Below are 24,476 nucleotides of genomic sequence, written 5' to 3' on the forward strand. Positions count from 1 at the left end.
TCGGAATCTTTGTGCAAATACATCCAACTCTCTAACTCGTAAATACTACCGCCACCGACCATTTTTTTCTTAGATTTTGTTTTCAAAATTTTTTTTCCTGATTTTTTTTTTCGTTTGTGTTGTGAGGAAGAGAGTTGTGGGAAATGACACATATATAGAGAAATTTTCGAGTTTGGTAGGTGAAATATAACAACGATTTTACAAGGAATGTTATACATGGATATAACAACGATTTTAAATGAACTTACAACCACTTTACAACGAAATTAGTTAAGTTAAAGCACATAGAATACACGTTTTCACCTAAATATAACGGTACCATGTTTCGTTGTAATGTCAATGTAACGGTTACGACGAATTTATCTTTCCACGTACTTTAGTCGTAAACTTACATTGACTTTACGACGTAACTGTTTCGTCGTAAAGTTACATCGAGTTTACGATGAATTTTGGACTCCTCATAATTTCGTTGTAAACGCCATGTAAATTTATGAGGAAATAATTTCCTCGTAAATTGTCGTTGTTATAGAAACGTTTTCTTGTAGTGAAACCAACATCGTACAGAAGGTGATTTCTCCGAGAGAAATCATAAAAATGTTTTACGGTACCTGGGCAAAAGCCTATGTCATGTCGCCGATCGTAGATAGGATCGCCAAGATGGGCCATGGTTCGAAGAAACGTACCAGCCGGTTTTAGGTCCTTAAGGCAAGCGTTCCATAACCAAACAAAGAGGGAAATAAGCATAAGTCAGCTGGACGAGTTGTACGGTACCTGGGTGATACGTTTAGGAAGCTCGATCAAGCTCAGCCCACGTCGTTCCAAATTAAGTCAGCTCAATCCGATGGACAACTAGCTCACTCAGCTTGGTCTGCTGGGAGCCAGCTCAACTTAGCAGGACAGAGTGTTCGGGTCTCTGGCAGTTGGACCGGGTCCGGGACGGATGGGCGGCCATGTGGGCTAGGGACTGATTGGTCTTTGGGCTATGTACAGAAGGCTTGGGTATCTGATTGGGCTCAGGACCGACCCAAGAAGGGGCAGTTATGGGCACTGGGGTGCAAGTGGCCAAGGTTGCAACCTTTCGGCCAAGTCATGCCCATTCGCCTAGCAAGTTGTACCTGTTCGTGTGTCAAGTCCTGGCCACCTATTCTCTATAAATATAGGCCCTCTATGTCCATTCTAGACTTCTGTTTCGTGAGAAGCAAAAGGCAAAGGCTGAATAGAAAGAGATCGAGAGAGATCGGCCATAAAAGGCTCGGTTGTTGTGGTTTAGTATCTCCGGTGAGGATAAGAGTTTAAGAGAGATGAGGCCGCGTGGTTATGGATACCAGAGGCAAAGAGAAATGTACGGAGAAGGACTCCAACCCCGTGGTTCAATCAACTAAGGTCAGTGGAGTAACCACCAACCCATCAGCTTAGACAATCGGACAGTCTGAACCAGTCTAGTCTTGGGCGGTTGGATTATGTCATATTCTTCTTATTTCTTTTATCTTTTTTTCTTCTTCTTCTTCTTCTGTATATTTGCGTGGCTATGGTGATGTGTTGGGATTGGTTATAACCGTGATTTTGGTTGAGTAATGCGGTCGTGGCCCATAACCTTCGAGTTAGGCGCGCACATGATCTAAACTGGCCTAAGGTAATCCGATTGGATTGTGGCGGTTCTGTTCTGTTGTGAACGGTTGCAACCCTTCCCTGAATAGTCACAATGGTTCATGTAATGTGTAGGAACAAGGCGTGGTCCTTTGGCCATAGGCCGGACACACGCACGGATCAGACAGTCCATATGGACGGTTAGATCAACGGTTGGGATATCTGAATGGGTGCAAGTTGCCAAAGGTCATGAGTTGCAAAGAGGCACGTGAGTCCAAAGGGTACGAGTTCCGAAAGGATGTAATTTCCAAATGGTGCCATTGGATCAAGGCTTTGGCCGATCCAAGTTGACAGTCTGCAGCTGCATAGACGGACGTTCAGACGGTTCGTTTAACCAGAGTGTTGTATCGCAAGGTCCGATCGGTTCCAAGGAAATCCAGATGGACTTGGGCCATTACTCAGTGGTATGGATCCAGGCCTTGGGCCAAATCAGGTAAGAAGGTCCGTGAGCCTTTGGGCCAGACGTATAAATGGCTGATCGAACCTAGACCTTAACCGGACGGTTAAACGAGACTATGAACGGTCCGACTATGGTTGGATTGTGATCGTTTAGGCTTGGCTTGGACTTGTTCTAGGCTTGGCCGATTGTTCTAAGATAGTCTTGATTGAGGTTTATGATTAGGAACTGGAACCAAACCATACATTGCTTGAATCGATTGTTAGGCTATATGATTGTACTTATATGATGGATTGTGGTTTCAGGAACTGAGACTGATCATGGTAAATCCAAAGAGCCGTGAAGACTCTATCAGTGAGAGGCTGTGTGACGTGTGGGTAGATTGTTTTAGGAATGATCTCATAATAGCTTATAGAACACATTGCAACTTATGTATTGAATCTCATTTTATTTAATAACACAAACGATTTACCTTATGTTTCTGTATACTATCTGGTAGATTGTTTATGAACCTCATATCTGAATATGATTTAGTAAATAATAGACTTGAAAATGAATCAAACATGCGAAAAATGTCTGAAAGTAAGACTTAAAGTTCAGTTGGGTCGAAAGGCCAGGAACATGTCTTATAAGTTGGTATCAGAGCATGCTTGATTCTAGGATAGTTTGGGTTATGGTAGTTCACACGCGTAGCCAGCTGATTGAAGTCTCATGGTTAGGTATCACGATTGCTTAGTCTAGGGATTGTTGTGTTTTCTCATGTTATGTTTCTGTACTAACATTGTTTGGAATCCGTAGGCTGGAGAAAGCAAATCAGAAAGGTCCCGGAAGAGTAAGCAAGCGGCTTGTCAGTCCGGTCAGGTAATTGTGGATGGGACTAATCCGACCGGGTTACCAACCGATCCGGTTGTGGCTAACACTGGTGGGGAGTTACCGACTGATCCGGACAACATTACTGGGACGCATCAGGGAAATGAGAATGGTCAACAGCATCAGGAGCGTGAATGAGAAGTAAAATCCTCTAATTCTAACCGTGATGGCGAACATCAGGAGGTAGTGGCCGAGGGTACGGCTAATCAGGCCGCAGCACCGTCCATGAAGGACGTGTTATAGGCCATGAAGGTGATGGGTAACCAGATGGTTGCTATGAATCAGCTATTCACACCATTGGTGAACTCATCAGTTGGTCAAGCTACACCAGTAGCTACGGCTACACCTGTCACTAATGGTCCAGCTGTGGATGAGGCCGAGGTGGTCGAGATCGAGCCACCTGTAAGGACCGTGAAGAAGGTGGACTATCTAAGTCTGTTGGAACACATATCCTGTCTGGGAACCAAGCACTTCTTAGGTAGTACCGACCCTATCATTGCAGACGAGTGGAGGAGCCGGTTGGTCCGAAACTTCAGTTCTACTCGTTGTCCCAAGGATTACAAACGGGACATTGCGGTTCACTTCCTGGAAGGGGGCACACATAATTGGTGGCTGGCTTTGGACAAGCGCACCAATGGAAACCTTGGGAGTTTTGCAGACTTTGAAGTTGATTTCAACCGCAAATACTTCCCTGTAGAGTCTTGGGTCAGACATAAATTCAAATTCCTTGATCTGGTACAAGGCCGCGGGACGTACGTGAGTACAAGGAGGAGTTCAACCGGCTTAGGTGGTTTGTGGGAAGGGAGCTAGAGGATGAGGCAGTCCAGGTTCGTCGGTTCATCCGAGGCTTAAGGGCCGAACTGAGGACCCACTGCTCGAGCTGCACCTTCCACACCATTTCTAAGTTGGTGGAACGTATGGCAATGCTGGAGACTAACTTGGCCGAGGAAGCTAAGCTTAAGTCTTGACCTCAGCCAGGTCCGGTCGGTAAGACCAACGATCGGAAGAGGAAATGGGATCAGGTTGACGGAGGTAAAGCCTCGAGCCACAAGCCTCAATGCCCTAAGTGTAGCAAACGCTATCTAGGCGAATGCTGGAAGGCCATGGTTGCTTGTGTGCGATGCGGCAGTATGGACCATATGATCTGGGACTGTCCTCGACACAGGGGTTACAAATATTTTTGTGAGTCCAGAACTGGTCAGAAAGGGCCTGTTCTGTCTGAAATCTGGGGAAAATTTGGGGTAGTGAATGTGGCCGGTGGGCAAGTCATGCATTCACTAGGCCTTATGACAAATATCCCGGTGATGATCCAAGGCAGAAATCTTCCTGCGGATCTGATTATTGTCCACCTAAAGAATCACGAGGTGATCTTAGGTATGGATTGGTTGGGCAAGTATTGGGCCTCTCTCGATTGCCACAAAGGTTGTGTACGATTCCATAGTGGGGTTCCCCCGATCAAGTTCCAAGTTCTGAGACCGGCTCTGGGGAAATTAGTGGTTTCAGCAATCCGTGCGGAACGGATGTTAGACAGGGGTTGTGAAGCCATTCTGGCCACAATAACCACTATGGAGCACGACAAATCTGTTGATCTGAATGGGATTCCATTGGTATCTGAGTTCGAAGATGAGTTCCGGACGCTACAAGGTGTCCCCCCCTGATAGGTCGGACCCCATCACGATAGAACTAGAACCAGGGACAGAGCCGCTATCCAAGAGTCCGAGATGGCCGAGCTAAAGAAGAATTTGGAAGAAATTCTGGACAAAAGGTTCATAGGTCCAAGTAGTTCCCCTTGGGGTGCAGCAGTCCTCTTTGTGAAAAATAAGGATGGTAGCTTTCGGTTATGCATCGACTATCGAGGGTTGAACATGGTGACTGTGAAGAATAAGTACCTGTTAACTCGGATAGATGAATTGCTGGATCAGCTCAAAGGAGCTAAGTGGTTTTCCAAGATCGATCTGGCTTCGGGTTATCATCAGATTTCCATAGAGCCTAATGACATGAGGAAAACGACATTTAGGACCAGGTACGGCCACTACGAGTTTGTGTTTATGCCTTTCGGTCTTACAAATGCACCTGCTACATTCATAAAAATGATGAACAGCTTGTTCCGAGACTTCTTGGACGAATCAGTTATCATTTTCATAGATGATATTTTGGTTTACTCCAAGGATGATGAATCTCATAAGGAACATCTGTTAGCTGTGTTGGAACGGTTACGGGAACATAAGTTTATGCTAAATTCAGCAAGTGCAGTTTTTGGTAGAAGAGCATAAGGTTTCTCGGCCACATCGTGTCCGACAAGGGCGTCTCAGTAGATCCAGAGAAGATCAGGGCCATAAAAGATTGGCCTCGACCACGCAGTGCCACAAAAGTTAGAAGCTTCCTCGGGCTGGCAGGTTACTATTGAAAGTTTGTGAAAGGATTCGCAAGCTTGGCTAGCACTCGATCCTAGTTCTACCGGAAGCCGACCAACCATACGTGGTATACACGGACGCGTCCATCACTAGGCTCGGTTGCGTGCTGACTCAACAAGGGAAGGTCATTGCTTATGCGTCAAGGCAGCTGAAGAAGCACGAGGAAAACTACCCTACCTTTTAGGGGATTTTTCTGTAGGATCTTTGTGAGTACCACGAAACGTTGGATGAGGGTAGTGTTTTGTATTAATTTGCAAGTAATAAGATTGAAGGAGACGTTTTATTGGATCAAAGAGTTGGAACTATAATAGATTGGTGTTTGAACCCTAGGTCTTGCCGCCTAGCTCTAATCTCTATGTCTCGAAGTGTCGATCTCTTGTTCTAGGGTTTGGGCTCCCCTTATATAGTCGTCTCTGAGTCGGTCTTGTTCAGCCAATAAGGTTAAAATCTTCCATATTCGGAAATATGGAAGGGTTCCCTTATCAGAAGTTTTTCTTTTCTCGTAGGAAGGGGGTGGTCCCTGGGACCGGACCCGGAGTGCTTCCTAGCGGGGATCCGGGGCGTTTCCTAGCGGGGACCCAGAGGCCGGTGTCCTGCCTAGGGTGTGGAGAAATTCAATGCCTGAGTATTTATCCCCAACAATTTGCCCCTTATTGCTCGATTTCTTTATCGAACTCGGGGAATAACCTATGCACTCAAGTCAACCGGAGTTGCTCATTCTCAGCATGCTTCCCCTAGGCAAGTCGACGGAAAAATTGATCGATGCCGCACATCAAACATCAATCGACGACCCCCCGCCGGAAGCAGGTAAGTTTTCTCTTGCCTATAATGCTAATAAGGGAGTAGTCCTAGGAGAACCTAAAGGTCAACTAAGCAATGCAATTAACTCAATCATGAATGAACAGGGGACTGCAATCTCTGTTAAAATTAATTCGATCTCAAAAAGAGATCATGAAATAAAATTGCCTCTGCAAGACTACTTAAACCCTGGGAGGACCTATTCCAATAGATCCGCCATTACATGACCAAAATATGATACCAAGAAATCCGGGGTCAGCTTCGAATACTTAGTCTTGGTACGTCAAAACCCCTTCAGTAGAACCGTCTCAGAGCACCCACACGATCAGATCGAATACTTAGAAGATATGATGGATGACGAGTACAATTGCTGCAAAATCTTTCCATTCTCCTTAGAAGGCGACGCCATAAAGTGGCTAGACCAACTACCTACGGGTTCTCTAACCTGCTGGAAGGAGATAAGGAATACTTTCATCAATCATTTCTTCGATGCGACGCGGTACTGGGATGTAAGGAAGAAAATCTCCACATTTCGTCAAGGTCCAAGGGAATCATTCAGAAATGCATGGGAGAGATTCAAGAGCTACCAACTTGAATGTCCCCACCATGGTTATTCAGAACCACAACTCATTAATACCTTTTACGGAGGTATTAACTTGCACTACCAAATCACATTTGACATAGCCAGTGAAGGGAGCTTCAGTACCAGGAACCCTGAAGAGGCAAAATGATTGATCAAGAATGTAGCTACAGGTAGATCCTACGAAATGATGGACGTAGAGCGAGGAAGGAAAGTTGACTCAATAGATGGGCCACCTTTAGCCAAAATCAAAGAATCTCCAGATTCGCTTCATTTTGCACTAGAGGGACAATACCAATTTGGGATTTACCAAATTGACGATGGTACCCTTTCTGAATTAGAACAACAAGTAGACTTTGTAGATATCCCATACAATATACCAACCTTGAAAGATCGGTACCCTATCCCTAACCCCGATAGCTTTACCCAAAGTTACGATGCTACTATTGGATCACGCCGAGGCAGAGCGAAATTTAGATTAAACCAAGCTTTCATAGGAAACCGCAAAATGGCTACTGAACTGAACGGAAAGATATGCCACTAAGTGATGCCATAAAAGTATCATCTTCGATTTAGAAATACGTAAAAGACATGGTATCCAATAGCTTCCCAGCTGCTGAACACAACGTCATGATGGTTTCAGAAGAAGTAAGTTCAATAATCCAAGGCGAAACCCCGGTCAAGAGACCTGATCTGGGCAGTTTTGTTCTAGATTGCAATATACGAAATAAAAGTTTTCCTCGATCCCTCTGTGATTTAGGTTCCAGCGTAAACCTCATGCCACACTCGGTCGCGATATCCCTAGGATGCGACGAGTTCAAACCTACCAGAATAAGTTTGGTTCTTGCCGATAAATCCGTTAGAGTACCTGAGGGAGTACTTGCGACGTGCCAATAAAGATTAATGACTGTCACGTACCTACGGATTTCGTTGTGCTGAAATATCAGAATGAACCGAAAGATCCCCTCATTTTGGGTAGACCATTTCTAGCTACAGCTGGTGCGATCATCGATATCAAGGAAAGTAGGATATGTCTAAACATTGGAAACATTCTGATGACCTTCGACATGGAAAAGCTGATAAGACAACCTTTAATCGATAAACAAACTTCCTACATGGACGATATCTCTGAGTTGGCTGAAGAATCTTTCAAAGACCTGTGCTCAGACGATCCCCTGGAAAAAGTACTCACGTCCAGTGAGGAAGAAACAATTAGTGTTGACAGCAGAGCAGAGGAATGCACACGATTGATGGACGCAAGTATGGAAGTAGCGAATGTTGATGACATAGAGGATGACACTTCGGAAATAAATGGCGATCGATATTTGGAAAAAGCTGTCGATCGACAACCATCTCCCTTAGAAGATTGGGATCCTGAAAAAGCACCAAAGATTGAGTTAAAGCAACTACCTGCTCGAATCAAATATGCTTTTCTCTATAAAAATTCCTACCCCGTAATCGTGAACGCCGACCTGACCAATGGAGAACTTACGTTGTTATTAAAAAACTGTGAAAAATATAGGAAAGCCCTCGGATACTCTCTCGAGGATATTCCTGGTATTTCTCCAGACCTGTGCATGCATCAGATTCACCTAGAAGACGATTTGAAATCGTCAGTGTAGCACCAGTGGCGGCTAAACCCAAACTTGAAAGAAGTTGTTAAAAATGAAATAATCAAGCTTCTAGACGCAGGGGTTATTTACCCAATTTCGGATAGCAACTGGGTTAGCCCTGTGCATGTCGTACAAAAAAAGGGCGGAATCGTTGTGGTGAAGAATGATAAAAACAAACTCATCCCTACGCGAACTGTCACTGGACATCGGATGTGTATCGACTATAGGAAGTTGAACTCTGCCACAAGGAAAGATCACTTCCCTTACCCTTCATTGATCAAATGTTGGAAAGATTGGCAAATCACCAATATTATTGTTTTCTTGACGGTTACTCCGGATTTTTCCAAATCCCTATACATCCTGACGATCAAGAAAAGACAACTTTTACATGCCCTTACGGAACATTCGTATACCGTAGAATGCCTTTCGGTCTTTGTAATGCCCCCGCCACACTCCAACGTTGCATGATGCCAATCTTCACAGACATGATTGAGGACGTCATGGAAGTTTTTATGGACGATTTCTCTGTGTATGGATCCAGTTTCAAAAATTGTCTTGATAACCTATGTAAAGTCTTGGCAAGATGTGAAGAAAAGAACCTCGTTCTGAATTGGAAAAAATGCCACTTTATGGTTAATGATGGGATCGTCCTAGGACATAAAGTATAGAAGTAGATCGGGCAAAGATTGAGGTAATGACCGGCCTGCCTACACCCACGAACGTAAAATACATGAGAAGTTTTCTCGGGCATACCGAAATCTGAAGGAGGTTCATACAAGATTTTAGAAAAATCGCTAGACCTCTCACTTCCCTCCTCTGTAAAGAAGTTAAATTCGACTTAACACCAGAATACGTAAAATCTTTTGAGGAGATAAAGAAAGCCCTGATAACCGCCCCCATCGTACAAGCACCTGACTGGAATCTTTCCTTTGAAATTATGTGCAATGCGAGCGATTTCGCTGTAGGAGCAATTCTAGGCCAAAGGAAAGACAAAAAGCTACATGAAGTTTACTATGCCAGTCGAACACTAGACGAGGGACAAAGGAATTACGCAACAACAGAAAAAGAACTGCTTGTTCAATACCTGGTTGGTTCGCGAGTCATCGTTCATACTGACCACACTGCAATTAAATATTTAATGCAAAAGAAAGATGCGAAACCACGACTCTTGCGATGGATCCTTCTACTTCAAAAATTCGACATAGAGAATTAAGATAAAAGAGGAGTAGAAAACGGATTGCAGATCATCTTTCACGGATCCGAATAGAAGATGACGTTCCTATCGATTACTTCTTACCAACGGAAAACGTTTACAAAACGGATTCATTCGTCGGAAATGTATGTCTCACTTCCGAAGAACTATCGATCGACGACAATGATGCTATGTCGATCGACGACATAGATACTATGTCGATCGACACTCCAGATGATCTAAACAAAAAAATAAATCCCATAACCCTCACCTTCGATATAAAAGTAAACGTCGCATACAACGAGCTGGACCTGACCATGATTCACCCGTAGATGAAAGTCTGCATCAAGAAGTGCACGCAGTCGAAAAAGGTTCAAGGAGCAGACCTTGGTACGCTGATATAGTGAACTATCTAGCTGCTGACATAGAACCCGAAGAGCTGAGAGGGTATACAAGGAAGAAGTTTTTAAGAGAAGTTAGGAGATATAACTGGGATGAACCATATCTCTACAAGCACTGTTCAGACGGAATGTATAGGCGCTGCATCGCCGAAACTGAAATACCCTATATTTTATTCCAATGCCATGGATCCGACTATGATGGACATTTTGCAACCTTTAAAACAGTATCTAAAATTCTTCAAGCGGGATTCTGGTGGCCGACTATGTTTCGCGATGCTTATGCGTTCATAGCACAGTGCGACAGATGTCAACGGAGAGGAACAATCAGTAAAAGACATGAAATGGAACAGAAAGCTATTCTAGAAGTAGAAATATTCGACTGTTGGGGGATAGATTTCATGGGTCCTTTGAAGAACCCTAAGGAACGATCACTCAACCGGATTGATAAGGAATGGATATTAACTCCAAAGGAGAACTGGATGGGATGAATGGTGACACAAAAGGCTGCGGAAAGACCTCTTGATACTACCAGACTTCGATCGTTGTCGGATGTGACGCACCGGTCCAATAACAGAAGGATCGAAACTTGGAGATAACCTCACCAAGAAACTAAGAGGTGTTCTAAACAAAGAACAAAGAGATAAACTCATAAAAAAAGGGAAAACAATCTGTTTTATTTCGTGGCTTATGAGCCATATATATAGGATTTGTAGTCAAAGAAAATCATAAACAATTATGGGAAATACAAACCTAGGAAAAGACAACATTGACTAGAAAATAATAAAGGGAGTCAAATTTGGTGAAATAGATGAAGACTGGTCAAAGTTATGGTCGTGCTGGTACTTGGTGTAAGGATCAGGACGTGATCAGGACGATCCACACGGCCTGTCGGGTTATTAACACGAACGGACTGAACTATCGAATGATCTGCTGAACCAGGTTGTGTACTGTTGTGAACCAAGTCCTTGGACAGCTCAAGTATCCATGCCTTAGTGAAATATGAAAGATAAAAATCCATCATAGGGTCGGAAACTGAAGCAAGAACTTCACTACAGCCTTCGGGACACGCGGGACGGACTAAAAGGGCCATAAGGGAAAATCTGTGAATATCTTTGGATTCTTCTCGTTCCAAGTGGATTTTGACTTTACGATCAGTCTTAGAATGTTGAAATGGTTAGGAAAGAAGTGATGTAGGTCGATCAATTCTATCTCTAGGTTGTGGTTCAAAACTACGCACCATTACGGTCGTCCGTGGGTCGATGCAGTGGACAGCACGTGCGGTACGGTCGGGGTGATCGGAAGGGACGGTATGGATCGAATGATCAGATGGACTATCACAGGTAGCAAAACTGGCATGATCCGACATGAAAACCTCGGTTTGGTCGAGTTGGTTGACAAGAACGCCACCTTGGGCCGTATCCATGATCCGAGCCGGTCGATGCTCAATCTGGGCCACATCATACTCTCCCTCTTCAAAAGGATTTGTCCTCAAATCCATTGTACCTATATCAAAAGGAAATAAATCAGATACAGAAGAAATAAAATTCAAGGGAAATTCAGTGAATGAAAAGATTGGACAGAAACTTCCTTGGAGTTTTGAAGTCGTTTTCATCAAGTAATTCCAAGTCCTTTGGCGTCCATCATTGGTTGCTCTCCTCGGGAAATGATCGTGCTTATCCTGTTCATTCAAAACAACTAGAGAAACCACATCAAATCTGATAAAGAAATAATTAAAGGGTTTCTCTATCCTTAAGACATCAAAAACAGGATCCAAACTCTTAGGATAATCATCAAGCATGTGGGCAAGCATCAATCAAGTAAACTGATCACCGAAAATTGGTTTATCAATTATAAAATTAGGCCAAGCTGTGAAACGGTTAGGGAAAGAAAGAGACAATGCCAAATCTGAAAAATTCTCATCATGAACAAAATCAAATTGATTCTTTGGCCTAAGTAATTTTGGTTCATGCATTTTTCTACACCAAATCTCTTTCAAAGCACAGCTTAAGTAAAACAATTCATGAAAAGGTTAAAGCAAAACGTTTTTCAACCAAGTAAAGATGTGTTTTCTTTTGGAAATTCTCGGATTCAAAACGTTTTCATGATGAGCAGAGACAATCAACCCATGATCCTTACAGTGCTTTTGTTTTGGACAGGAGGTTGAATGAGGAAACACCTTTGGTTCATGGAGGGTCGGTTTTGGCTCAGGCCGCTTCTTTCTTGGGCCTGAATCTCCTTTAGAAGTCTGGTACTCGCGGATAAACAGATTGGAGAACCTACGGATTGGAAAATTCATAACTCCTTCCTCCGTGAAGATTTTCAAGTGATTCCAAGCCTCAGTGAATCCTTGGTGAGTTGGCTTTTCAGGGATATTAGATTCATGACAGAAGACCTGCTGAATGTTGAGATATCCGTTTTGGATTGAACCCCTGTCGCTGGCATTTCCAAGGTAGCCGGTTTGGACAACAAAGCTTCTCCAAATATCAGGCTGTTGGACACGGTCAATTCTTTCATTTCTCAGAAGCTGAACCTCTCTTTCCTGGATACTCAAAACAAACACTAAAAGACCAGCATCAAATGTGCAAGACAAATACTTGTTCAAATAAAAAATCAAGATATCTTTTCCAAGAACAAGTAGCACACATTTCAGCTTGTCAAGATGCACATCAAAGTAGACATTACAGACCAGAATTTTATCAAGATATGCAACAATAGTATTCATTTTCAAGACGTGCATTTCCTGCTCAACATCTGAACGCACAAGCTTAAGTTCAGATCGAGAATCAACTATTAAAGACTCAAGATGTTTTTCAAAGAAAGTGTTGTTAACCACAATATCATCCTGGCTCAAAACAACACAATTATCAATAATTGATCTCAGAAAATGCCATGTTTTATCAGTTTCAGAACTCAAGAGATCAGGCTGCAAAACAGAATCACAAAAATCGAGATCACAAAAATCAGTTTCAGTTTCAAGTGATTTCTGTTTCAGAATCTTTTTAATCAAGAAATCGTCTAATGCACAAGAGGATGGAAACAAATCATCAGTGATCAGTGCATGTTTAGAAGAACTCGGATCAAAGCCATTATCTTTAAAAACAAACGAATCAAAAGATTTTCTAGCACAAAAATCAGTTTGTTTTAAATCAAGCTCAAGAGATTTTTGAAAACAATCAAAGCCTTTGCTATGCTTTAAGAACTGATCAAAAGTCAAGATTATTCCAGAATTGATGCCATGGTCTTTTTGAAAACTTGGTTGATCAAGAAGTTCATCAGGTTTAAAGATTTTAAGAAAATTAATCATGCTTTCAAAAACAGATTTTGAGACACAAAAATCTTTCACCTTCAAGACCAAAACGAATCACATCAAGAGAACTGATCTTAACAAACATATCAGGCGTAGAATTAAGAAAATCAGATTGCTCACAGTGCTCTTGAAGTTCAAAGGACAAAGGGCCAGGAGTTTTTTTTTTTTCGACGAACTTAAATTTTATTAATATGAAAGCATAATATCTGAATACAAAGTTGGAGTTAACCACTTAGGTGGATAAACTTTACAATTTTCAAAAATAGAATTTGTTGGACCATGTCGAACAATTTCATGGGCGGCTTGATTTCCATTACGTTTGACAAAAGTAAATGTTGTTGTAGAAAGCTTATTCTTCAAGCTAGTAATTTTTTCAAGAAGATTATGAATGGTTGAGTTCGTTAGTTGATCATTGATCGTTTTAACCAAGATTTCTGAGTCCCCTTCGAAGATCATATTGCTATATCCTCCTATCCAAACATTCTGCATTGCCACAAGTAAAGCCATTGTCTCTGCAACTAAACTGGAATTAGAGAACCCCAAATAAGCTGAACCCCACATATAAGGATGACCATAACAGTTCGGGATAATCCATGCACCTCGAACTTGGTTCGAATTTAAATCATATGCTGCATCGTAATTACATTTTAGAAAACCTTGATCTGGACGTTTCCAGGACGATAAGGCATGCAAAAAAAAACTGCGATTGTATTGCTTACTGTAGGAGATGATGAACATAAATGAGATATCCATTCTCTAACGTCAGCGCAAGCATTGTCCACAGTGACATTTGGTTGCAGTATTTGTTTCCAAAAGATAAGAAAATTCCTCTTTTTCCATATACATCATAGTAACCAAAAAGATAACAACGGGTAATAACCGTTGATACAACTAAAGAGATTGTATTCCTTGAATATGCAGCAGAAACCCGATTTTTATTGTCCATAGAATCATTTGTTAATAATGGAGTCGTAAAAGGTAGATTTGAAAGTCTCCAAATACATATTAAATCTGGGCACGTGAAAAAACAATGGTCGATTGTCTCTTCTGCCAATCCACATCTCTGACAGATAGGATCTAAATTCATTCCTCTTGAATTTAGTCGTGTAGTTGTTCCAATAGCCTTTGATAGAATACGCCAAATAAAATGGTTAAGTTTGTGCATTATATTTAATTTCCAAACCTTATCCTTTAGAATAGGATCACCATAAGGAATTGGAGGAGCTTCAATCAAAAACTCTGGTGCATGCCTAGCAACCTTATACCCAGAAGACACCGTATAGTCGCCATCTCGTGTATGACTCCAAATCAACTTATCTTCTTTTTCTGTTTGGCTTAAATATATCTGGCTTACGAGACGTTAGTCCTCGTCGCATAAATAGGACTGTAGCGCCACCGGATTCCAATGTTTGTAAGGTGAAGTTGTAATCAGATCACTAACAAGTAAATCACAATTAATTGTTGTAGAAGCAAGCCGAGGTGAAATAACAGGTAACCAGTTATCTTTGAAAACTCGTATACCTTTGCCATTTCCCACAATGTATCTACATCCTTTCTTTAAAACCTCAATACCAGCAAGCAAAGATGCCCATCCATATGACTGCTTACGACTGTAATTTTTTCCAAGCCACCCATGGTAAACCTTTAAGATCATTTTTTCCCCACCAGAATCTCATTAAGATGGCATCTATCTCTTGTGTTGTTGCCACTGGGAGTTTAAAATGTGACATAGAATAGATAGGGGTTGATACAGCAACCGATTTGATCATAACTTCTTTACCAGCTGGTGAAAGAAATTTAGTACTCCAATGAGACGTTCTCTGTTTAACACGTTGAGAGGGCAAAGAGAGCTAACGAGGGTGTCTTGACCTTCTTCATTCGCGGCATCCGCTACAAAGTCCCTCTCTCGACTCTCTACACTATCTATGGGTTCGAGAACGAGCGTCAGCACGCCATCGTACCCGAATTCGCATGGATATCGACATTTTGGGGGCACATAGCCACCGACTTCTTCGACTCCGCCAAGACTCTTCAAACGGACATCCGTCACCCGAATCCGCACTACTTCATGAAGGTCCTTGCCAACACTCTGTTGTTCAAGATGGAACCTAGTAAGGTTCGGGTGCAGGAGGTCACATTGGTCTATTACGCGGTGAGGAGTTTGGTTCACATGGAGGACATCGAGGAGCCCGCAGACGACGTGTGGCCCAACATTGGACCCGTATTTGCTGAGAATTTGGTCAAGCTCAAGATGAAGCCGTTCCAGTCAAATGGAAGGAAGAAGGAGACGGTCGGGAGCCTACTTACCCCGGTCTTCTGACATTACGAAGTCCCGTTAGACGATGCCGAGATGGATGACTGGATCATCTACATGGATGCATCGCACCTCACGAGCGCACAGTGGCTCAAGGACGACCGCGACTGGTGCTTCAGGGATGAGGACGACACGTACTTGGTGAGGCTGCCACTTCGTACACTCATGGACTTCGACCATGGCCTTACCAGCATCCAGTTCCGCCCTGACCCGCGCCTCCTCCAAGCCCCAGCGACCATGCCGCAACGCTGCACGGTCCAGCGACCTGGAGGACCTCAGCCGCATCAGCCTGAGAACACACTCCCACCGTTCCCACCTATGCCAGACATGTCTACACGCCCTGAGGGAGATTTCCAGTGCGTCGTAGTCGATGCTCTCACTGCCATCTGGGCTAGAGTATCGAGATGTCCCTTAGCAGCAGGACCATCACGCCAGCGCAGAGGCACATCCAGCGACTAAACCACTGATGAGGACTAGTCCTCATATCTCTATCCCTATCTACTTATGTCTTCTTTTACTTTCGTACTATTAGGATTTGCTTTCGAACTTATTATTCTATGTTATGACTGGAATTTAACTATTTTGCTAACCTTGCATGTGTTTGGATTGTCTAACAGAGCTAACCTAGTTGACAGATATTGATTCTATGATGAGTTAGACACCTTGATACGCCGCAGCTAGCACATAAATTTTCTGTCTCTGCGCTATCGATCGACGAAGAGGTACTTACGTCGATTGACGGTGATGCGCTTATGTCGATCGATGGAGATTTGTGTATATCGATCGATACTCGAGACAGAGGGGTACGAACATTCTTTTCTCTTGTCTAACATCTAACATAGTACTTATTATTCATTCTCTAACCAACCAATCTTAGACAGAATATCACTAGGGACAGTGAAATGTGAGCTCTATAATATCATACATACAACTTATTAGGCATCTGTAGGATTATAATCCTGATTACCTGAATAAAAGCCCTTAGTCTAGCTACTTTCATCTAAGTACCAAAACTCCAATCAATCAATCGAGCAATTAACTTGCTCACAAACCTATCTTTTATATTTAATAATAAACAACCTAGCTTAATCAACTTAATTAGATTTATTAAGTTCCCTAGCTCCCTGTGAATTTGATCCCTAAGTACTACATCTGAACCTTTTATTTGAGAGAGTAATTCACTCCTTAGGGTAATTTGAGTGAGATCAAATTTGGCGCCGTTGCCGGGGAGCTTTGATCGCTTGATAGATTTAATTCGATTTAGTCTAGGTTTCTTCTTAAAACCACTTTCTGACACAAAAATTTGTCCTTGTCTTTTCAGGTACATGCCTAGCAATACCAGAAGCAACAAGGAAAATCAACTGCCATTCTCATCAGATCCTGCAAGCTTGGTACGTTCAATCCGCAAAGGAATACGCTCCTCATCGATCGACAACAACACTAGTTCGTCGCTCGATTTTCGTCAGCCACCGTCGAACCAGACACCAGTCTCGTCGACCGACGTTTGCTCACCACCGTCGACCAAAGACACTCTTCCGTCGACCGATATCGTCCACCCTACGTCGATCGATACTTCGCTCTGAACATCAATCGATACTGAGCTGCGAGACATGGTTGTGACCCTGATACTTGTACGTGACGAGAAGGGAGACCTGCGTGACCAGGAAGGTCATCTGCGTAATGCAGTAGGTCTGACGATAGATGCTCAAGGGGGTTGCAATCCCTCAGTCTGATACTGATACTACAGGCACTACTTTACATGTAGATGAGGCTGCTCGACCTAGAACGCTAGCTGATTACAACCGTTCAGATTACTTCTACACCAACAGATCAGCTATTCGTCCTCCAACTATCCAGAGAGGGGATTTCGAGTTGAAGCCGCAGTACTACACACTCGTGGGACAGACACCATACTACGGGTTATCTCACTAGCATCCTATGGACCATCTAGAGAGGTTCAAGGATCTCATATCTGTTATTAAAGTCGTGGGAGTCTTTGAGAACTACCTACTTTGCAAGCTCTTCAAGTATTCACTTGCTGAAGAGGCTTCGCACTGGCTTAAGCAGTTACCACCAGGATCTCGCACATCCTGGAGCGACAACAAGAATGCATTCCTTGGCAACTTCTTTGATGAAGCGCGTGCTAAAGACTTGAGGAGCAAGATTGCTCAGTACTTTCTTCAGAGATTTCAGTGCAGTATCAGATGTCTCTTGATGCTTCCAGCAATGGGAACTTCAACACCAGGAATCCAGAGGAGGCTGTGAGAGTTATTGAGAACTTAGCATCCAACAACAGTACCAAGAACACTGATTTTGAAAGGAAGAGATTTGCAACCATCCTTGGGAATGACCAGATGGATGAGGTGAAAGCAAAGCTGCACACTGTTCACAAGCTTCTAAGAAAACTGACTTGCTTAGTTGAGGATGCAGAAGCTGTAGACACAGAGGGTAGAGCAGAAGTAGAAGAAGATGTGAACTTCATTGGAGGAACTGGATTTCAGAGGTCTGGAAACCAGAATGGAAACTTCTATGGACGGAGAAGTAATTTCAACCAGAGTTAGTAGCCGAAACCCTACAGCAACAACTACAACAACAACATGAGTTATGGAAACTCATTCTACCAGATGCCGCCACCACCTACTCAGGAGACACTACAAGAAAACATTAATTTTGCAACTACAGTATTACTCACTAAATGGTTGTAAATAAGAATTTTGTAACTCATTTGCAACTACCTCATACGGTTAGAAAAGCTTCGTCGCAAACAGAAGTGGTTGCAAATCCGTTGACAGTTTAAAACTAATTTGCAACGACAAAATTAGTGGTACAGTAGCCACTATACAGCAACTCGAAAAAAAGTTGCAAATATTTATATTGATGTGACTAATTAGTAACTGTTTTATCCAAAATATTTATCGCTGGTTAGGTACTACTTTGGTTAATGCAGTCTTAATGTAGTCAGAAATAGTAGCAACATATAAGTAACTGTATAATATTAGGTTGTCTCAATTAAGTCACAAAATATTGTGACTATTTGGCGACTGCAATGTTATATGTTGAGTGACTGATTTGCAACTACACTTTTTTTTAGAGTTGCAAAATCGTCACAAAATATAATGACTTTCTTGGAACTTCCTTATGTTTAGTTGCAAAATACACATAATAGAGTAACTATTTAACAACTATATTGTTTGTAATGTTGTTGCAATGTAGTTGGGATCATGGTGACTAATTTGTAAGAACATTATTTGTATATTTTGTTGCTAAATTATAATCTGAAACTAGAATATAAATAAAATCCAATTCTGATACTAATTTTGGAACATTCATTGAATTCCTTAAACCTTAAAGTACAAAATACTTAAAGAGTTTTGTCTTATACAAATGGCAACTACTTATCTTTGCCAACCCAAAAATGAGTTATGAACTACTTATCATTGGCAACCAAAAAAGAAATTATAAACTAATCTTTGCCAACAAAAATAGAAATTACTAACTACTTATGGCATAGCAGTAGTTGTCTCAGATACTAACGCTGCGGTCATAAACTCCGAGAAAGATGGGTCTTTACCTTTCATATAGGTGACCATCATCTTCAAAGTATTGATCTAGCTTTGTTGCTCTGTTGCTCGAGCCGTTGCTTCAGCATCACGTCGAGCATTGGCTGCTGCGGTTTCAGCATCACGTCGAGCATTTGCCGCTGCTTTCTCTTCAATTAGACGTTGAGCAGCTTCAAGTTGTTATTGCAAGTGTGCAACTGCAGAAAAAGTTGAAGTTCCAGGACCTCTTTTTCTCTTTTCGCCGCCATATAGTGGAAGGAGGCTACCAAGTCCATACTCATGTCCTCTCATATCCAAAGTAGTAGACTGAAAATAATGAAATCCTTCACTTATTTATAGCTAACAAAACCTTATTAAAATTTTTATAATTGTTTATATGGTTTACCTCAAGAAAGATCTCATTCATTTCAGTTGTTGAAAGCTCAGGAATGTAAGAACTATCACCACCATTAGCACAAACGTCTTGTTCAACCTGGGACATCTTCTCATCTATTCTCTTTTCATAAGCTTGGGTGATCTCCTGAGCCTTCAGATCACTAAATGTCCCATCAGCCTTTGTATGAGTCCTTTTAAACAATATTCCAATACTCACAGGTCTGCCCAATTCTTCTTCCTACAATAATAAAATGAATTTCAAACACATAAAGAAGTAACCTCATAATTTACTATGTTATTGTTCATGTATGTTACCATTTTTTGTTGAATCCGTAAGAAGGACATTTGTCCTGCGAAGTGCTTGAATGCCCTAAGTCAACCACGGTCAGAGTTCCGAGTGTTTGATGCGTTTTGACTCTTTTTTCTTGGCTGCATCAGTGGCCCAGTAAGTACACATTTTTTCCCACAATGTTATTCCAATCCAAGATGGTCGTTTTCCTTTCCCCTTTGCTTGACACACCATTCCTTTCATCCGACTAAGACAGATGATTTCAAACTCATCTCGTACTAGTGAGGTGATCGACCTATCCCAATGGTGTCCTTGCTACCCATCAACAAAATTGTATGTAAGTAGTTAGCAAATCTGACATAAAAATCTGTCTAAGTTAAGAAGATAATACCGCAAAGTCTTCAAAATAGCGACGTTGGATGTCAGGAGGCGTTTCTGACCAGCAATAATATTCATCATCAAACTTAGCTTTCAAGAGCTTTGAGATTTTTCGAGTCAGCTTCCCATCATCACGATCAAACCTTGAAGATGAAAAAAAGAAGTTGTTACAAGTAAAAAACATTTTCTATACATTCAAAGAAATATAACTATCATAGAAGAATGCAAATACAAACAAGATTTCATTATAATTTCACAATTATAAAGCATAGAAACCATAAAGCCAAAGAAGAACTAGACGTTGCACACTGAAGCAAAGTTGACAACAGACAGAGCAACAAAATGAATGAACAAACTTGTAGAATGTTAGTGTAACCAGAATAGAAGCAACAATATTGAAACAAACCATATAAAGCCAATCAACCATAAGTGTTCCAAAACTGATAAAAAGAATCAAACACAAACACAAACCAAACTCAATGTATAAAGTGAACTTCTTTACCAAGTAGTTCCCTCTTTTGGAACCAGAGATAAGACTGGAAGATGGTGTTCACGTCCCGGAATTGCAAGTAGGTCATCCAAAGTCACCGGATTTTGACGCGGTGGAGGATGTGGGTTCTGAGTTTGATGCGTGGCCTGTTCCATCGGGGAAGAAGAACCATCACAAGGGCGAAGAAGCAGACAAGGGTGGTGGCTGACGCTGAGTCTCCGGAGGCGGTGAATTCTCTGGGACAGAAGCCTGAGTATGTGCATATCGTACCGGGAGAGACACCGACTCACTTGATTTAGAAGTGCGAGGGTTCGAGGGGGAGTAACTTCTTCCGATAAAGCTATTAACGCCAACAGCTTGACTACCACCACGAGTGGCACCACGACCTCCACCGCGACTCGCACCACGACCACCACCGCGACCTTTCAATGATCTACCAATTCCAGACATCGTGACCTTTTTCTGTGAGTAGAGAGAATTAGGTTAGAAGAAAGGGGCTTTGATTAAGGGTTTCTTAATATACATGTTTTAAACGTAGTCGTATTAGAGTGGGTAAAATATTTACTCTCAAAACATTAGGCGGGTTAATGTAAAATTAGACAAAATTCAGGGATAAATTTTTGGAGCCAAATTTCTGAGACTAAAGAGCAACTACTTCAGATAAACAGTTGCAACCTAGTTACAAATTATAAAATATATCCTTTTATTTTGTATTTTTTCTAATGAATTATGGTTTTCAATTATTGAATAATTATATTTCATTTTCTTATGTATGTAAAGACAATTTTATTCGAGACTTAGGTTGCATAAGAAATTTTTTTAAAAAAATACAAAAAATTATATATGAGTGATCATATACAGCGAGATCCTCGTGTTTCTACTGCTACCGGGTTGAAATAAATATTTTTTTTAACAATATAGATTTTGTTTTGTTTTTTTTTACAACTTATTTGGTTTATTAGACTATTAGTAATGATATTAAACATGTTGTGCATTTGAATAATTAAGATTATATATATATGTATATATAATTAAAATTTTGCAACTAGAGCAATGATAATAAAATTTATTGCTTCAACTATGTTACAAAAAAAACTGTAAATGCCTCATTTTATTAGTTTATTAAGTGCATATGACCAATCAAATTAATGTAAATTGTAATATTAATACTATCCGTAACTATTTTGCGACTACCAAAATTAAGTAGTTGCACAATAATTATTAAATAGTTTCAAACGATAATTATTCATTAAATGTAAATAATAAGTTCAACCCAAACTATTATCATACATAAACATACATATTAATAGACTAGAGAAATATTATTCTTCATCACCATCTTCATCATCAGAAGATGACAGATTACATTGAAATTAATCTTCTACTTCAGCATCTGCAGCATCAAAATAAATCTCTTCGAACAGATTTCTTTTGTCTGCCAAATGATCAACTACAATTTTTTCAATTGTTGTTACCATGGCATCATCATTAGTTTCCTGTTGTAACAGAGTTGGCTCTTTTGATTTATAATTTCCATAAATATTTGCTCTTGGATTGACTTTAAGAACATTGAGCCACAACTTTTTTGGTTGTTTGACGTATGGATACGGAATATAACAAACTTGGTCGGCTTGAGATGATTCATTGTGCAAAAAGAAATATATTAATATGTATTTCATGTAATATTGAAAGCATGATTCATATATAATAATATATGCAAAATTACCTAAAATAATGGTTCGTATTTGTTATATTTTCCAGATGCAAGAACATCAATAATGCCATTCATGCTCATTCTTGTGCCTTTACCGATCGTAGGATCTTACCACTCACATTTAAAAAGTGTAATTTTTAAATTGGCCAATCCTGGATATTGAAGTTGTATGATATCTATTAAGGTCCCATGAAAATCAACTTCATCGGATGCATTTGAATAATTTGCTCACTTGACACATATTCCATAGTTGCATGTTTTCCTTCTCTGTCCATAATTTCGAGTATGAAACAAATAACCTCTTGAAAAATAGATGGGCCAAGTTGATGCCTTATCGAGGGGACCTTGAACCAAATCTTGAACCCATGTAGGAAAAGACTCAGCGCCACAAGAGTTGCTTGTTGAAACAACCTGCATTATTAAAAATTACGAATCAATATATATATATATATATCTAACTATAAAGGTTAAGTATATAATTATAAAGGTTAAGTGTATACACATACAACATCTCTAATCCATGTAGGAAATTCTTCATCGCATTTGCTGGAAATATCTTCTGCAGAGAGTTCTGGATATTGAACACGAATTTGGTCTTCAAATAACCTAAAACAAAAAAAAAAGTATTTATACAGCAATGAATATTTTTTTTACAATAGTATTCACTAATCAAATAATTTTAACTGAAACTAAAGATTTTACCTTTCATATGGTCGGAAATATTCACAGTTGCGCAAAACATATGCATGTGCGCATTGATAATCTTTCTCGGAAAACCTTATTTCTTTTCCTTTCCCACTTAGATGACTTACCTGAGTAAAGATATATGGTATTCCTTGAACATGATAAACATGAGCTTCACCTTCATCGAATCTAATGGACCTGATCCAAAAAACGATTGAAAATTAAATTACATGTAAATAACAATTATGTATATAGTAGATGCTTTCAATTTTTACATTGATTTTGTATGAATATGTGCGGCAAAGTAGTGCTCTGAAAAATAAGATATCTCATCATTAATATATGACTGAATAATCGATCTTGCAGGATATCTTTTGTTTTTTGCTTTGCTTTTCAATTTCTTGAAAACCTTTTCAAATGGATACATCCACCTATATTGCACAAGATCGCCTAGTTCAGCTTCGTACGGGAGATGTACAGCTAAGTGTTCCATGATGTCAAAAAAAGCAGGTGGGAAGATCTTCTCCAAATTACATAATATTATGACAATATTTTCCTTCAAAGCTCGAACAATAGATTGTTTCAATGACCTGGAACATATGTCGCGAAAGAAAACTCCAATCCCTACAATAGTCAACTTTTAAACGGATAGTTACTTAGTACTATGTTTAATTAATCACATATATAGGACTTGTTATTCGTACCTGAAAGTGCAAGATGTACGTTTCGCGGTAAGAGTTCTGCGAAGATAAAAGGAAGTAGTCTTTCCATAAAAACATGGGAATCATGACTCTTCATACCTGAAAACTTTCCTCCATCTATGTCAACATTCCTGGCTAAGTCCGAAGCATAGCCATCTGGAAATTTAACCTCATGTTTAACACATTCCAATAAGCGTTATTTTGCTTGAGGTGTCAATCTGAAGATAGAAAATGGAGCTCTACCATAATCATCAACATGCAACTCTTTCCGATTGCAAAATATTGCTATATCCAGTCTTGCCTTCACAGTATCTTTTGACTTTTCCTTAACGTTCATAACAGTATTGGTGATGTTATCGAAAACATTGTTCTCAATATGCATCACATCACGATTATGCATGAGATTAAGGTCTGTCCAATACGGCAGCTCCCAAAAGATGCTTTCTTTGTGCCAATTATGCCAATGTCTGTATCCTTTCTTCTTTACATCATGACCGTTTCCACCACATTTAGATGTTTTCGGTGGATTGACCTGCCTTATCCGCTCTTTTAAAACTTGTTAATCCGTCAAAGATTTTGGTGGATAATCATTCAAAGCGTCCTTTCTCTTCGGAAAGTTTGTTTTGTTCCTCCATAATGGATGACCATGAGGAAGATACCTTCGGTGACAATTAAACCAACATGTCTTCTTTCCATGTGTCAACTGAAAAGCTTTTGTATCATCCATGCAAATTGGACACGATAATCTACCA

General features: G+C 40.7%; 1 protein-coding gene across 1 annotated transcript; it reads left to right on the top strand.

Annotated features, from left to right (window-relative positions):
* The first annotated feature begins 4,635 nt into the window (after positions 1 to 4,635).
* On the top strand, positions 4,636 to 5,187 carry LOC106324070 (RNA-directed DNA polymerase homolog). Its single transcript, XM_013762091.1, has one exon. It carries the CDS (start codon positions 4,636 to 4,638, stop codon positions 5,185 to 5,187), a length of 552 nt encoding a protein of 183 aa, XP_013617545.1.
* The last annotated feature ends 19,289 nt before the right edge of the window (positions 5,188 to 24,476 follow it).

The sequence above is a fragment of the Brassica oleracea genome, chromosome C2, assembly GCF_000695525.1.
Source record: "Brassica oleracea var. oleracea cultivar TO1000 chromosome C2, BOL, whole genome shotgun sequence".
NCBI classification, from domain to species: domain Eukaryota; kingdom Viridiplantae; phylum Streptophyta; class Magnoliopsida; order Brassicales; family Brassicaceae; genus Brassica; species Brassica oleracea.